This window comes from Aythya fuligula, chromosome 29 (assembly GCF_009819795.1).
Source record: "Aythya fuligula isolate bAytFul2 chromosome 29, bAytFul2.pri, whole genome shotgun sequence".
Taxonomy (NCBI): Eukaryota; Metazoa; Chordata; class Aves; order Anseriformes; family Anatidae; genus Aythya; species Aythya fuligula.
In genome coordinates this window covers 2,390,978-2,406,624 of record NC_045587.1, presented here as the reverse complement: position 1 = coordinate 2,406,624, position 15,647 = coordinate 2,390,978, and the positions used below count along the sequence as shown (strand labels likewise).

The window sequence follows — 15,647 nt, the reverse complement described above, 5'->3', positions numbered from 1 at the left end:
GGGACCCCCCCCGGCAGCGGGGACCCCCATTCAAGCAGCGGGGGGGCACACACGAGCCCCCTTCCCTCCCTCCTCCCCCCCCCCCGCAGCCACAGCCCCGGCAGGATGTGCCCGCAGTCCCCCCGACTCCCCCCCCCCCCCCCCATTGCCACCAACCAGGAGCCTGCGCATCAGTTTTTACAAATTTTATTTATAACAATATCTGTTTTGTTTAGTTGTAAAGTAATCCAGCAAAAATTATTAAAACATTTCCCCCCAATAAAAGGATGGGGTTGCCCCCTGCCCTCCCCCCACATGCGTTTATTTATTTCTACTATAAAAGCTAGGTCATTTCCATGTTTTGTTTGTTTTTTTTTTTTATGTTTTTTTTTTTTTCTTTTTCCTGTTAAAAAATGTGCATGTCGGAGAGCAGGCGAGGTGGGGGTGGTGCCAGAGCGAGGTGGGGGACCCTGCGCCACAGCGGGGCTGGGGGGGCTTCGTCCCCGTCCCCCTGTAACAGTCGGGCAGAGCCAGAAGGGGCCGAGATGCTGGGGAGCAGCGGAGAGAAAGGGGGGAAAGGGGAGCAGCGTGGGGGGGGTGGGCAAAGAGGGGGTCTCAGGGGGGCTGCGGGTGGGGGGGGACTGGAGCCGAGAGCCGGGGTGGGCGCGGGCCCCGCTCTGCCCTCGCCGCCTGCGGCGGTTGCCCCGTCCGCCGCCAGCCCTCGTGGCGGTGGCCCCGCGAGCTCGTCCTTGGCCGTCCTCGTCCCGGCACCGCGACCTTTGCGCCAAGCCCGCTGCCGTAGCCCGTGCGGGGAAGGGGGGGGACACAGGGGGTAGTGGGGGAAGGGAGGGGGGGGCCCCCGATGTCGAGAAATTTCAAATAAACCAAAGCCGGATCTGGCAACGAAGAGGCGCTGAGGCCAGGTACTGGGGAATATACAGGTAATAATACTGCTCACATAGAAAAGTAATAATCCTTCATTTGTACATTTATACAGTGGCTCTCGGCTCCCCCCCGCCCCCTGCCCGCCCCCCCCCTCCCCCCCCGCCATGGGTGTCTGTGCCAGGCCAGCAGCGGCCCCTCGCCCCCGCGCCGTCCCTACGCCAGGGGGTCCGCCAGGTCATCGTCTGCGCCCCGCGACAGCAGCTCCCGCTTCTCGTCTGTGCTGGCCAGCGAGTTGCGGCTGTTGTGGGCACCCATGTACAGCGTGGCGTAGACGGGGTTGGTGAAGTTGGTGGGCTGCGGAGAGGAATGGGGCGCAGGTCAGGAGGGGGCACAGACACCCCCTCCCCAGCACAGCTGGTCCCAGAGGGGACCGTCGCCCCAGGGTGCCAGGCACAACGGCCTCGGTGCAAGCCTGAACTGGCAGCAGCGCTGTGTGGTGTGGCACTGCCAAAGCTGTGGCTGTCACCATCCGTCCCCAAACTGCCCCCGAGCCCCCCAACCTCCTCTGCACAGAGGGCAGCCCCCTCTCAGCCCTGCCTCGGGCTGGCCTTGCACACCCAAGGGCCTTTCTGAGCCACGCAGACCCTGCTCCGCACCTTGTCAGGGTCCAGGGCAAAGTCGGCGTCCAGCAGCTCCCCCACGTCGTCGTCGGGCTCCCCCTCGTACATCTTGTAGGTGGGGTTCCCGATCTCCACATTCATGGCACCATTCGTCATCCGCTGGTGCTGGAAGCCCTTGGCGCTGGGGAGGGCACAAAACACGGGGTCAGGGAGCAAGGTGCAGGAAAGGGGCCTAGATCCCCCCAGCAGCCCCTCCTGCTTGTTTGTCCCACGCAGCCAAGGCTTTTTCAAGCCCTGCCACGGGGATTTCCATCTCAGCTCAGTAACATTCCCCCAGGACCCCTGGAGTGCCCCGACTCACCCCTTAATCCTCCACTTGTACCAGACAAAAGCCACCACGGTGAGGAGGATCAGCAGCAGCAGGATGGGGATGATGATGGAGGCCGTTCCTGAGGGACAAGGGGTGGGGGTGCTGGTCAAGGTGTGTGGCAGCTGACACCCTCCCCATGGGTCAGAGTTGGAGCAGGAGCACCCCATCCCCACCCGGAGAATGGGGCTCAGGAGCACCCCCCCAAGCTGGGAGGGGGGCACAGGCTTCTCTTCCCGACCCCGACACTGGGGCTGAGCCTCCCGCGGCAGGGCATGCTGTACGTACGGTTGCTCTGCTGCTCGCTGACGATGAAATCCTCGCAGCGCGTCCCAGTCATCCCCACCGGGCACCTGAGAACGTGGGGAGAGCAGTGGGGTTAGCGGGGGGGCAGGACATCATGCGGGGGGGTAGGGGGGAGAGGTGGGGCACAGACCTGTGGGTCAAGGGGTGGATGGAAAGGGGGGGGGGGCACAGATTGGGGTCTGTCAGTCATGTGCTCCCTGTGCTTAGGGGGCAAGAAAACAATCCTTCACCCTCCCTGGAGACCTTGGGGCCCACTCATAGCCCCAATAAGCACCGTGGCCAGCCCCCAGCTCTGCTTACAGGCACTCGGGCAGCTGTGTTTTGTCGCTGATGGAGCAGGTCCCGCCGTGCATGCAGTAGTCATCACAGGTCAGGCAGCTGGGCGCTATCTTGCCATCAGGGCAGCTGTGGGGCAGAGCGGATCAGCACGCAGGCACCCACAAGCTCCCCTCTGCCCTGCACCTGCCCCACAGTGCCCTGGACTCTGCTGGCTCATCCCACTGGCACCGCGCAGGGCCGTGCTGTGCCATGCCCATGGCTGCTGGGTCACCAGGATGGGCCTGGGCAGACCCCTCCACCACTGCGTCCCATCACCCTGAGGGCTCCCACTGATCTGAGCTGCCCTTCCACAGCCAGACCTCAATTACTGAACCAGCACCTCACCGCCATGGCCGTGCCCAGATGATCCAGCCACAGGATACAAGTTCCTTCTTGGGTCTCCGTGCCCACCCAACCCCTCTCCCTCCTTTGAGTTCAACAGCCCTGGCACGTACATGCAGGACACTTCTCCGTTCTGCTTGTTGATGCTGCACTTGCCCTCCTGGCAGCGGGAGCATTTGTTCTCCTGGCACTGGGCGCCCTCGAACTGCGGGGGGCAGCGGCACTGCTTGACGCCACTGGCCGTCATCTGGCACACACCCTCGTTCTCACAGTAGTCGAAGCACTGCCCTGCAGGGGATAGTAGGGCCAGGGTGGGTGGGGAGCAGCCCCACGCTGGCCCCCCTGAGACCGACTGCAAGGCTGCTCACCACTCTGCTCTCCCACAGAGCACCCCACCGCCCCACAACCCCTGGAGAGCATTCCCCAGGAGAGCGGTGCCCAGCAGTCCCAATTCCCGGGTGCTGTCCCCAGCCGCCCTCGCGAGCAGCACTCACGGTACTGGCAGCGGTCCCCAATGAAGGAGGGCAGGCAGCGGCAGTTGGGCTGGTTGCCCTGGTTGACCGTGCAGCTGCCGTTGTTGAGGCAGTAGTCAGTGCACACTTGCTGGTTGCACCGGGGCCCCGTGAAGCCAGTGGGGCAGCGACAGGTTGGCATGCCTGAGAAGAAGAGCTGTCAGGGCGCCACTCCACTGGCCCATCCACCCAGGACCAGCCCGGCCCCCGCAGCAGCCCTCACCTGACGGGGAGGCAGCGCACATGCCCCCGTTCTGGCAGTAGTCCCAGCACTGGTTGATCTGGCACTTCTCGCCGTTGTAGCGCGGCTGGCACCGGCACTTGGCCTGCTTGCGGGCATTGAGGAAGCAGCTGCCCCCGTTCAGGCACACCAGGTCGCAGGTGTCGGTGGTGGGCACTGGGGGCGAGGGTGGGAGGTGAGTGGGGCCGTGCTGTGCCGCCCTGGGGCAGCCCCCAGCCTCCTCCTGGCCCGTGGGACCACTTACCGACGGCAGAGGCGGTGGGCGAGGGGATGACCACGCAGGTGCCGTTGTCCAGGCGCTTGCCGTTGGGGCAGGTGCAGACGGGGCCGCTGGGACTCAGCAGGCAGAGCCACTCGCACTTCTTACGGTCGCAAGGGTTGGTCACTGTGGGGAGGACAGAAGGGACGACGTGGGCTGAGGCACGGCAAGCTGTCCTGGCACCCTCCTGGCAAACAGCCCCTGCTGAGCCAGCGGCCTGAGGACACCCGGTGGCACTGCACAGCTGCCCAAGCCCCGTTTCACCCCATCTCCCAGTGCCTTCAGGTCACCAACCAACAGCTTTCCAGTGCGCCTGGGTAACCCCTGTCCCACGTCAACCCCCTGCTTTGCCAACCAAAGGGCCCCCATTCTCCCACCCTGGCCTTGTAAACTGCTCAACAAATGCTGAGTCCTCTGCCAGCGCTCCCCTTGTCCTTTCTGTGCCAGAAAGGACGCATCCTGCCCCAGACCAAGGGCCTCGGGCCCGACACGCACCCTCCGGCTGCTTGTACTGGTGGTAGAGCACAACGTCGGTGGCGTGATTGAGGCCTGACGTCAGGTTGGTGACAGACTTGTGCCCGAACTTGTGGATCTTGAAGATGCGGTTGTTGATGTAGGTGACACCATAGATGTAGTCCTCAAAGATGTCAATGCTGAAGGGATGGCTCAGCCCTGGGGAAGCGAAGAGAGGACACGAGCAGTCAGAGGTGGCTCAGGAGCTGACAGCACAGCTGGCCAGTCGCTGCCTTGGACAGGGATGATGGATTTTGGATGGATTTTGGGCTAGGGCCTCCCACCCTGTACAAGGCGGGCAGTGGGGGGGACAGCAGTGTCACAACAGACTCTGGTCCTGCTGTGGAGCATTTAACGAGTAAGATCTGTGCTCACTACTGTTTGCTGAGCATCCCTGATCAGTGCTAGGGGATTGTCCTGCTCCAAGCCAGGTCACAAGCCAGGTCATGGGCCCCCAGGGAGCCTCGTGGGACCCCAAGCCAGGGACATTGACCTTGGCCAGGTCAGCCTCTTCCCTGCTGCTCCAGGGCGTCTCGGGGCGCTGCTCACCTTTCTTGTTGTCAATGGCCACAACAGGGTCAGTGCCGTTGAGCCGGATGCTGCCGATGACGGAGAGCTTGGCGTCAGCCCAGTACAGCCGCTCGTTGTGGTAGTCCACGGCCAGGCCTGGTGCAAACACACCCCAGTGAGGGACAAGCCCGTAGCCCACCCCAAGCCCCTGCTGGCCAGCAGAGCCATCCAACACCCTGCTGTGCCTTCATGCCCTATCCATGCCGGTCACAGGGCTCAGCTGTGTCCCCCTGCTGTATGCCAAGGCCCTTACCACCCCTTGTGCCCCTCCTGGCACCCATTTTTATTCACCTGTTGGCCACTGGATGTTGTCTTGCACCAGGGTCTCACGCAGTGTCCCATCCATAGCGGCCGTCTCAATCTTGGGGTGATTGCCCCAGTCTGACCAGTACATGGTCCTGTGAAGGACACAGGCCGGTCATTCTCATTGGAGGAGTAAGGAGGGAAAGAGCAAAACAGTCCAACAGCCCATCAGAGGAGAAATCCTCAGCCTTCTCCCAACGCCATCCTTGAGGGGCTAGCCGACTCCAGATACAACTCACGCTACCAATGGGGCACAGGAAGTTTCTACCACGGAGGGCTTATTGGTAAGGGACTGGGGCAAGGACAGAGTAGAGAGGAAGTGAGAAAGGGCTCGAGTCTCACCCCCTAAGCGGGTCAACTACGATGGCGTGCGGCTCATCGATCATGCCTGAAATCAGCGTCTTGCGATTCTCGCCTTTCATCTGTGCCACTTCAATGACATCCCGCCCAGAGTCCGTCCAGTAGATGTTCCCAGCAACCCAGTCGATGGCAATACCCCGTGGCATCTTCAGCCCAGAGATCTGGGAAGGGCAGAAAGGAGGAAGGGGTCAGGGCCGGACCCCAGCAGCCTGGCCACGTGCCTCCTGCCACGCGCGGACAGAGCTCACATTCAGGTGGGTGACGCCACCATCGATCTGGCGCCGGTTGCGGTTGGAAGCAGTGGAGGCGGCCGAGGAGGCCGGCAGCTCGCAGTACGAGATCCTGCCCGTGTGCCAGTTGGTCCAGTAGATTTTGTTGCCCTTGACGTAGATGTCCATGGCATCGATGCGCACGTTCTCATCACCCTGGAAGGCCGGCTCGTAGGCAGAGTTGGGGTTGAAGGGGTACATGCTCCGGATCTTGTTGTCATCCGCGATGTAGAGGATTTGGTGCTCTGAGCCTGTGAGGGAGGAGCTGTTAGTGCAGGACCAGGAGCCTGGGGCCAGCCCGGCTTTACAGTGGGGCATGGGACTGGGTCTCTCAGCACCCCTTTAGCAAAAACAGACGGACAGGAGACCCCTGACAGGGCCAGGCTGAGCATCCTGGGAGGAAGGATGGGATGGATTCTCCCCAAAAGGCAGAGAATATGGGGGAGAAGGAGAGGGAATGGGGGCTGGAAGACATAAAGACATGCTCAGGATTTGTGCAAGCCCCAACCTTCTGCCTTGCACATGTTGTCAGTCTTCATGAAGTTCTTGGCGCAGCTGCAGACATGGGAGCCTTTGGTGTTGTTGCAGAGCTGGGAGCAGGTCCCGAAGTGCAGGCACTCATTGACATCTGGGCAGAGGGAAGATAGGGGTCATGGGAGGACCAGGAGGGTGTTTCCAAGCAAGGCCAGGTTCAGGCCCTCTCTGGGAGCAGTGCTGGGCTAGCAGGACTCAGAGACCCCATCTCTCCCCCAGTGCCCCAAGGACACTGTTCCTGACACCCCCGCCACTCCAGGGATATTAAGGGGCATCTTAGGGGTGAAATCCAGCCGTAAACCCAACAGCCAGACCTCAAGTGCTCCCCAGCAGTGGTGGAAGTACCTTGACAGGAATTCTTGTCTGGCACCTTCTGAAAGCCTCTGCGGCATGTGCAGTACGAGGTGGGCTGCGACTGGATGCACTGGGCCTCATCTCCACACATGGTGGTGTTGGTCATGCAGTCGTATGACTTGTGATCTGTGGTGGGAGACGCGGTCAGCACCCACCACCCCACAGCTCCCCTCGCATTCCCCCTCGGCACCCCCAGCTACCCACGCACCGTGGGAGCAGGACTTCTCATCTGAGCCATCTCCGCAGTCATCAAAGAAGTTGCAGCGGAGGTTGGCACTGATGCACTTTTTGTTCTCACACAGGAACTCGTTCTTGTCCTGGCTGCAGCTCTTGGGCTTGGCCGTGGGGGACTCTGTGGGAGCACAGGCAGCAGCTGTGACAATCTGCGGCCCTGGGCACCCGGCCCCACAGGTGTGACGGGATGAGAGTGGCCGGGGCAGGGTCCCAGGATGCTAGCGCTCGCCTCCCGATTTTTGGAAGAAGGAGGGGGGTGAAGCAAACACTATCGCCTGGGTTGAAGCCAGGGCCCTGCGAGGACCAGCCCGAGGACAGCAGCCAACCCAGTCCGCACTCACCACAGTCCTTCTCATCCGTGTTGTCTCCACAGTTGTCAATGCCGTCGCACTGTCGACCGATCCACAGACATACCCGGTCGTTCTTGCAGCGGAACGGTCTGTTGGGGGGACACTGGAATTTCACTGCACCAGCAAACAGAAACAAACGGTGACGGTGAAAGGAGACGCCATAGCCAGGCTGTCACACTTGTCACAAGCTGCTGCTCGGCCTCTGCCCGATCCCAGAGTGGCCTGTCCCACAGGTGCGAGCAGGCTCCAGAGACTAAAGCAAAGAGACTGAAGCAAAGACAACCATCCGTCGCCGGCCCGTGCTGCGGGAAGGCTCAGCCTCTCTGCCCTGTCCTCCCCCAGCCCCAGCTCTCTGCAAGGCTGCTCTGGAGCAGAACCTCCCCCCAACCCTGTCCTCCTGGCACAGCTGGAGGTGACAAGGAGAGGTGCCCAAGCCCCTCGCGGTGCCTGCAGCAGCGAGCCAGCTCCGGCAATGCCTCCCTTCACTGGCCGGCGGGTGCCAGGGCGACCACACACCAGGAGCGGGGAAAGGCAAGGCAACATCACTCACAGCATTCCTCGGGGTTTTCGTCTGAGTTATCCCCACAGTCATCCTCCCCATCGCACTTCCAGGCCAGGGGCTTGCACAGCGTGTTGTTGCACTGGAACTCGTCCAGGGGGCAGGTGCGAACTGCAGGACAGCACGGGGCAGGAAGGAAGCCGCACATGAGCCGGCAGTGTCCGGGTGCTGCCCCTCCTGCTTCCAGCACAGCTGGGAACCCTGAGGGGGCTGCGTACATGTCTGACCCCCCCGCCCCACTGGAACTAGGCTTAGTGGTGCTGGCACCAGCACCGAGGGGAGATCTGGTGTTTGACAGGACCCTGCTGTGATGGCCAACCTATACTGCTCCTGCACTGCTGCTGCCAACCCCACAGCCACAGCACGGGCAGACAGCAGCCCTGTCACAGGCCTTGCGACCACCCCACAGGGATATGGGGCACAGGGTGGGGGGCACGACCAGCAAAGGGGGCAGGAGGAGCGGCGCAGCACTACCCTTACCTCCAGTGCCGCAGTCTTCCTCGTCAGTGCCATCCATGCAGTCGGCGTCAGCATCACAGCGCCAGCGCATGGGGATGCAGTGCCCATTCTTGCACTGGAACTGGTCAAACTCGCAGCGCGGCGTGCAGTCTTTCTGCAGCGGAAAGGCAGGGGACAGCAGTCAGCAGGGACAGCCCGCACCGTGGCAGGCTCCTGCCCCGTGGCTGCAGCCAGGAGCAGGCCCTCAGACCCCGGCTCTCCAGGTACTGGGGCTGCCTCGCAACGTGAGGGGGACCAGTGGCAGAGGCAGATCCGGAGGATGTGGCCCCGCTCCCAGATGCAGGTAGGGAGGTGGGGGTGCCGGCAGAGAGCCCCCCCCAGCACCGTACCTCATCGGAGCCATCCGCGCAGTCGTGGTCCCCGTCGCACTTCCACCTGCCTGCGATGCAGCGGCCATTGGCACACGAGAACTCGCTCTCCGAGCAGGGCCGAGGTGCTGGGGACAGACAAGAGGGGGGAGTGCCCCTGAGCACAGGCTGCAGGGGTGGCAGGGCACCCTGGCTGACTGTCGGGGGGGGAACGGGACGATAGGAAAACTCTTTGGTGCCATGGCACTGGGGAGAGGGTGGGCACACAGTCAATGGGCAGAGCCAAGACCCCTGCCCAGCTCCAGCCCAGGGCTTCCTGCAGGGAATGGGGTCCACAGGGGGAACGCCACAGCCACACAGACCTGGCTGCGGCAGCTCCCTGCCGTGCCTGGTCCTCACACCATTCCCCCCAGGGCGCTGCTGCAGGAGGGGACACAGCGGAGCCCTGGCCAGGCCTGGCAGAGCCCGCATGCCTGTGCAGCCACTTCACAGGGTGGTGGGGACAGAGCACCCCAGTGGGCCGGCAGCTGGCACCGAGCTGATCTGCAGGACCACGGCACAGTGCGGTGTCCTGCCAGGGATGGCTCTTGGGACCTGTCCCCTCCCCAGTGGTGCGGGACGCGTCAGGGCAGACATCCCAGCAGCTGGGAGAGCAGAAGCCGATAGGAGTGGATTTAGGGGCAGGGGGTGTACAGGCAGAGTAGAGGGGGGCAGATGGGCACAGGTTTTGGGGCCAAGAACAAGCCATGCGTGGGTCCCAGTGGTGCCAGGGAGCAGGACTGGACCCATTCTGCCCGCGGAACCAGTGGAGGAATGTGCTGGTGCTGATGCTCTGTAAATCCACCTGGATTGGTTCAGTCCCAACCCCTCTGCCCTCACCTGGAACTTACTGTCTTCATTTTATTTGAAAGAGGCTGCACATGGAATTAAAAGATTTTGGCAGGAACCTACCTCTGAGCGCCCCATAACGACAGTGTGAAAATGGAGAAAAACATAAGATGAAGTGAAATGGCACAAACTCAAAAACACGACATGAAAGCAACAAAAAAGAAAAAAAAAATTACAGCCTAGAGGCTTCAGGGAGACAGGAACATGTGGGTGGCCTGGGGTGGCAGAAGAGGGGGCTGGGTCTGCCAGGGCCCACAGGGCCATCTGCAGACCCCAGTGCTGTCCCACTGGGCTCTGGAGGGAAGGGACGGGGTTCCTGGCTGCCCACAGCACCCCAAGGACTGTGTCACCCCCACAGACAGTCACAGTCCCCTGCTGCTCAACAGGACAGCACTGGCACAGCTCAAAAAACAAGTGTCTGCTCATTAAGGGGCAGCCACAGCTTCTCCAAACCAGCTGTCTTCCTGCACCCCTAGACCAGGTTTGTGGTTTGGGTCCAGACTGTCCCAGACAGACCACATCTTCCCTCAAGAGGGCAGGGTGTTCGCACACCCGTGGGCAAACCACCTCAATGGGCACTGCCTGCCAAGCTGGAGCCAAAGCACAAGGTGATGGCATAAAGCCGAGCTGCTCCACGGCCAGCCCTGCTCCACCACGGTGATGTCCAGCAGGCGAGTGTGACCACACGATGGGCAGGACACTGCCACCCAAGAGGGTGCTGAGTTTCGCCCCATGCCTTTCACCTGCTGCCACTTCTGGCCTCTCCCCAGTGCAGCAAGGAGCACCCGGGACCAAATTATCCAGACCTGTGGGGCCAGAAGGCTTCCACCCAAGGGCAGAAGGCTGCTCCCAGGGCTCCCCAGGTACCAGCCCCCAGCCAGGCCATGGCTCCCTCCCCATGTGGCAGCTGGATCACTAGCAGGTAGAGGGCTGGGGGGACCTGCACTGCCCCCTCTGCAGGGCTAGCGAAAGCTGGTGAGTGGCACGTACTGCAGCTCTCCTCATCTGAGTTGTCCCCGCAGTCGTTGTCATAGTCGCACTGCCAGCGCCCTGGCACGCAGCGGTTGTTCTTGCAGCGGAACTGGTAGGGCTCGCAGGTGCGTTCATCTGGGGGAAATAGGGACAGGCATCAGCATCACCCACGTGCACAAACGGGAGCAGGTGTGCCTGTTAGCAGGGCAGGCAGCGCTGCTCGCTGCTGGGCAGCCGCACCAGAAGCCTCCCTCCGACCCAGCCTCGCCCACACAATTTAGGAAAATGAATAGATAAAATGTCCCCAACACCCAGGGCAATCAGGAATGGGAGACACGAGGCACCCTAAGGGTTGGTCTCCCCGGCCCTTGCTCACCGCATTCCTCCTTAGGCTCATCGGACCCATCCCCACAGTCATCCTCCCCGTCACACTTCCAGCGCGCTGGGATGCACCTGCCCGAGTCCTTGCACCGGAATTCATCCACACCACAAGTCATTTGTGCTGGGGGGAGAAACAAGATGACACGCATATGGGGAGGGGAGATGGCATCGGCACTGCCCAGTCACATTTCCTTCCCGAACGCCTCGTCCCCGCAGCCCGGAGCTGCGTGCAGCACCCCTGCATGGTACAGACGGGGCAGGATGCCACCCATTGACGCAGTCCTCTGAGAGGAACATCTCGATGGGACAGATCCAGGCAGAGCCACATCACCCACTGCCCACAGCACCTGCAGCTCTGCTGGGACTGAGCAGGGACCCAGCTCCCGCAGGCAGATGCACACAGGCGACGGGCCACAGCGCAGCTCCTAGTGCCTGGAGCCACCCAGCCCTCTGCCCGCAGGCTGCTTACTGCAATTGGCGGGTTCATCGGAGCCATCCACGCAGTCGTTGTCCCGGTCACACACCCAGACACGGGGGATGCAGCGCTTGGTGATGGCACACTGGAACTGGTTGGGGGCACAGGTCACCTCCGCTGCAAGGGGAGAGGCAGAATCAGGAGAGGCAGTGGGCACGCAGGGCTCTGCCAGCCACTACCCCACAAAAACCACCCCACAGTGCAGAGAGGCACACAGATGCTCTAGGAATCAAAGCAAAGCACCCAGGCCTCCTTGGTGACCGTGTGCACAGGAGGGATGGGGAAAAATGCCTTCTGATGGCCCCAAAGGGCTCCACTGCTCCTTGGGACAGAACAGCTGCAGGGAGATAAGGCAGGGAAGCAACAAGATCCCTCAGCCGTGCAGAAGGCTCAGTGCAAAGCCATGGCAAATACTGAACTTGACACTCTGAGGGAGGTAAGGATTTGGTTTCTACTAGCACATAGCAGCGTCAGTAGGGGCTGCAGGGTGACAGTGGTCAGAAACTCTAAGCAGAGCAGGGTAAGGACAAAGCTCCATGCCCAGGGGTAGGATCACCCAGAAAGCCACTCTGCTGGTAAAGGCAACACCCCAAGACACAGATCTGATGCAGCACTCCTCACCCCTGCCCCATGTAGGTTCCCCATCCTAAAGGCTAAACAGCTCCCCACTCACGGCAGTCCTTCTCGTCCTCGCCGTCACCACAGTTATCCTGACCGTTGCAGCGGAAAATGCCGGGGATGCAGCGGTTGGTGTTGGTGCATTTGAACTGGCTGGGCAGACACACGTGGATATCTGGGAAGAGAGGTTGCACCATCAGAAGCGGAGCCAGCATCTCTGCTCTAATGGGGTGCTGCAGCCCTGCTGAGGTTTGAGGACCACGAGGTGGGGTGGGGAACCTACCACAGTTGGCCTCGTCCGAGTTGTCCTGGCAGTCGTTGTCTCCATCACAGATGAAGGCTGGGTTGGTGCAGATCCCAGTGGAGCACTGGAACTGCCCTGGTCTGCACTTGAACTCAGCTGTGGGGAGAGGAGGATGGGGTGAAACATCTCTGGGGAACATCTTCAGGGCAAACCTTAACCTCCCCCTCTTTCCCCTTTGGGTCCCTTTGCAAGAACTCAGCAACCAGCACGCAGAACGCTGGGCCCTGATGGCTGCAAAGTGAGCAGCAGCTGGCTGCTGTCTCCCATCGGGCTACACCTTAGGCAGGGAAAGTGAATTTTTATGCTCCAGGCTCCATTAACAGGGTAATCTTCCCCTTCGCCAGTGCTGTCCCTCAGCCAGGACAGCAGCAGGGTTTTCAAGGACCAGTTGTGGAAGCAGAGCCCGGCTGCTCTGGCTGGCACGGAGGTGCTGTGGGGCTGTTAGTGCCCTCAAAGGGCCAGGTAGCACAGCCAGGGAGCTGGGACGTGGTGGGCTGCCTGCAGCCCCCTCAGCACTCACGGCAGTCCTCAGGCTCATCCGAACGGTCCCCGCAGTCGTCCTCGGTGTCGCATTTCCACCAGAAAGGGATGCATTTGTCATTCTTGCAGACAAACTGCGAAAGAGGGACGAGCTTGTGAAAGCAGCTCAGATGTTGACCCCAGACAGGAACGGAGGCCCCAGGTGGCATTGTCCCCAGGGCACCCCCTCTGCCAAGGGCCCTGACCTCCGTGCCATCCCTTCCCAGACCTCAGTGCCCCAAGCTGTCCTAAGCTCTCCACCCCGAGTCCACCCTCCACAGCCTCTGGGGTTTGGGGAGGATGGCGGACAGGCAGCGTCCTTCCAGAGCTGCCTCCCTCCCCTCGGACACCCCAGGAGCTGCAGTCTGTATGTGCTGGGAAGTGCCACAGGAGGGAGGTGTTGCCCACACCAGGAGAAGGCATGTGCAATGCCACCACCCGATGCACGGAGCCTGCACCAGTGCTCACACGGAGCCGCAGCTGCTGCTGCTGCTGGAGCAAGATAGAAAACCTCGCAAGAGCAATGTGTGTGCAAGCCTAGGCACACGCTTGCCATGGGGACATCTCCACAGGCAGGCTGGTTGTTACCTGGCTGGCTGTGCAGTTGGAGACGCAGGTCTTGCCATCGCTGCCCAAGTAGAAGTTGGTGGGACAAGCACATTTGTGCCCCCCGCCCGGCGAGAGGAGGCAGAGGTTGCTGCAGCCTGCATTGTTGGTCTTGCAGGGGTGGTTGGGAACTGGGGAGATGGCAGGGAAAGAACTGCAGGTCAGAACAAGGGGGAGGACCCAAATGGTGCACAACCCCCCAGCTGTCAGCCCCTCCTCACCACACACATCCCTTTTTTGCACCCCCTCTCCTAGCTTGGCAGCCCCTGGTCTCCATTTGCACCCTGTGCCCTGCCCTGGCCCTCCTGCGCTGCTGCCCCGGGCTCCTCTGCAGAGCCAGGGCCCCCCCGCACCCCATCATGCCTGCGGCTCACCGTCGGGCTGGCGGTACGGGTGGTAGATGTGGATGTCCATGGGGCGGTGCAGCGTGCTGATCAGCAGGGTCTTGTTGGCACCTGTAGTCTTGTGGGCTCGGTTGATGGACTTGGTCTCCCAGTCAGTCCAGTAAATGAAATCCTCAAAGAGGGTGAGGGCGAAGATGTGCGGGATGTCCTGGCTCAGCACTGTAAGGGGGACAGGGTGGGCTCAGCGAGGGGCTGCCCCCAGCCCTCCCACTGTGCCCACAGCCCCACACAGCACAGCCTCTCCGCAGGGTCAGCTCTGCTAGGGGGCAAACGCTTTCACTTGCTTAAATGCATGGAGGAGCTGCTGGAAGTGGGGACTCCACCCCAGAATCCTGACTCCACACCCCCAAGCCCAATCCTAACATCCCCTGAGGGCCCAGAGGAGCCCCAGCTCTCACCCGTGTGCCTGTTGGAGCCGTCGAGGCTGGCAAACTCAATGTAGTCCTCCCGTGCATCAGCCCAATAGATCCGACTGTTGATGTAGTCGAGGGTGAGGCCGTTGGGCCACGTTATCTTGGTGTCAACAATGACGCTGCGGTTGGTGCCATCCATGCCAATCTTCCCAATCAGGGAGTGGTCACCCCAGTCCGTCCAGTACAGGTAACTGGGAGGGAAAGAGAAGAGCAGAGCGAGGTTGAGTCCTGCACAAGCCAGAGCAGTGGTCACGCTCTGCCTGTCGCGTGGGCATGGGGGTGCCGGGGAGGGAGAAGCAGCCAGGTGTCCTGGAGGACAGGAGAGAAGGCCCTGGCCCCAGCAACAAGGTGGCAGAGAGGCCCCCAGCCCCAGCCCTGGGTAGAGGGGAAGGTCCCGGAGGCTCTCACCCGTTCTGCACGTCCACCACCAGCGCCCGGGGCTCGCGCAGGCCCGAGTTCACCAGCACCGTGCGGTAGGCGCCGTTGAGCTTGGACACTTCGATGGTGTCCCGACCTTTGTCACACCAGTACAGGTTGCCTCCCACCCAGTCCACTGCCAGCCCATCGGGGTTACTGAGGCCAGTGCGGTGAAGAACCTGTCGAGAGAAAATGGAGAAGTAGGGCCTGGACAGGCAGAACCAGGTCCTTCCCTGGGCCAGGAATGGCCACAACATCCCCATTCCCCAGCGCACGGCTCCTGCTCAGTTCCCTTTCTTCGCTCCTTTCTTCCCCCAACCCCTCCCTGCCCACTGCTTTGGGGCAGCACAAAGCCCATCTGATTGGGATGGTGCTGCAAAACATCCTGTGGAGGTCTTGTAAGAACATGTGTGAACCTTGTAGGAACCTGTGGTGACCCTATGACAGGTCTTGTGTCCCCTTCCCTGGTGACACTGCGGCCAACCTGGGCCCCTACAGGGAACAGGGAGGGAGCTGCAGCCTGGGGGCTGCCTCTGTCCCCCACCTGAACATTGCTGCCATTGATGTGCATGCGGCGGATCATGCTGCCCTGCGTGGTGACGTCTGTCCAGTAGATCATCTGCTCCCGATAGTCAAAATCCAGAGCCACTGCGTTGTTCAGGCCCTGGGAGGAAGGGAAAAGCACTGAAACCATTCCACCTGCTAGCACAGGGTGTCAGGGGCTTTAGTGAGCCCCCAGCCACAGCTCCCAGTCCCTGAGCAAAGTTAAAAGCACCCACAGACTTGTGTAGACCCTGCCTTATAAAGGTCTGCTACTGAAGAGCTGCTGTTTACACAGGACCCCGTGTATATTCACAGCGAGAGCCATTGTTTATACAGGGCCCGTTATCAGTGCAGGAAGGCAGGAGCCCAGACTCGCGGGCTGGGAGATTTTGTGTGTGCTGGACC

General features: G+C 61.5%; 1 protein-coding gene across 2 annotated transcripts in view; it reads right to left on the bottom strand.

Annotated features, from left to right (window-relative positions):
- Positions 1-570: 570 nt before the first annotated feature.
- LRP1 (LDL receptor related protein 1) overlaps positions 571-15,647 on the bottom strand; it is an 88,751-nt gene continuing 73,674 nt past the window's right edge. For both annotated transcript variants that reach the window (XM_032204915.1, XM_032204916.1), the window contains exons 58-89: positions 15,244-15,363; positions 14,691-14,878; positions 14,268-14,473; positions 13,840-14,028; positions 13,448-13,596; positions 12,861-12,954; positions 12,320-12,436; positions 12,092-12,211; positions 11,413-11,535; positions 10,939-11,064; positions 10,581-10,697; positions 8,724-8,830; positions 8,356-8,488; positions 7,867-7,986; positions 7,308-7,430; positions 6,941-7,084; positions 6,724-6,858; positions 6,353-6,472; positions 5,824-6,095; positions 5,558-5,736; positions 5,204-5,310; positions 4,892-5,008; positions 4,325-4,501; positions 3,815-3,955; positions 3,553-3,726; positions 3,312-3,473; positions 2,931-3,105; positions 2,458-2,562; positions 2,140-2,204; positions 1,846-1,933; positions 1,521-1,665; positions 571-1,218 (exon numbers count right to left, since the gene is read on the bottom strand). In XM_032204915.1, the coding sequence (XP_032060806.1) occupies positions 1,078-1,218; positions 1,521-1,665; positions 1,846-1,933; positions 2,140-2,204; positions 2,458-2,562; positions 2,931-3,105; positions 3,312-3,473; positions 3,553-3,726; positions 3,815-3,955; positions 4,325-4,501; positions 4,892-5,008; positions 5,204-5,310; positions 5,558-5,736; positions 5,824-6,095; positions 6,353-6,472; positions 6,724-6,858; positions 6,941-7,084; positions 7,308-7,430; positions 7,867-7,986; positions 8,356-8,488; positions 8,724-8,830; positions 10,581-10,697; positions 10,939-11,064; positions 11,413-11,535; positions 12,092-12,211; positions 12,320-12,436; positions 12,861-12,954; positions 13,448-13,596; positions 13,840-14,028; positions 14,268-14,473; positions 14,691-14,878; positions 15,244-15,363 (4,479 nt within the window). In that variant the 3' untranslated portion in view covers positions 571-1,077. The remainder of the gene's footprint in view (positions 1,219-1,520; positions 1,666-1,845; positions 1,934-2,139; positions 2,205-2,457; positions 2,563-2,930; positions 3,106-3,311; positions 3,474-3,552; positions 3,727-3,814; positions 3,956-4,324; positions 4,502-4,891; positions 5,009-5,203; positions 5,311-5,557; positions 5,737-5,823; positions 6,096-6,352; positions 6,473-6,723; positions 6,859-6,940; positions 7,085-7,307; positions 7,431-7,866; positions 7,987-8,355; positions 8,489-8,723; positions 8,831-10,580; positions 10,698-10,938; positions 11,065-11,412; positions 11,536-12,091; positions 12,212-12,319; positions 12,437-12,860; positions 12,955-13,447; positions 13,597-13,839; positions 14,029-14,267; positions 14,474-14,690; positions 14,879-15,243; positions 15,364-15,647) is intronic.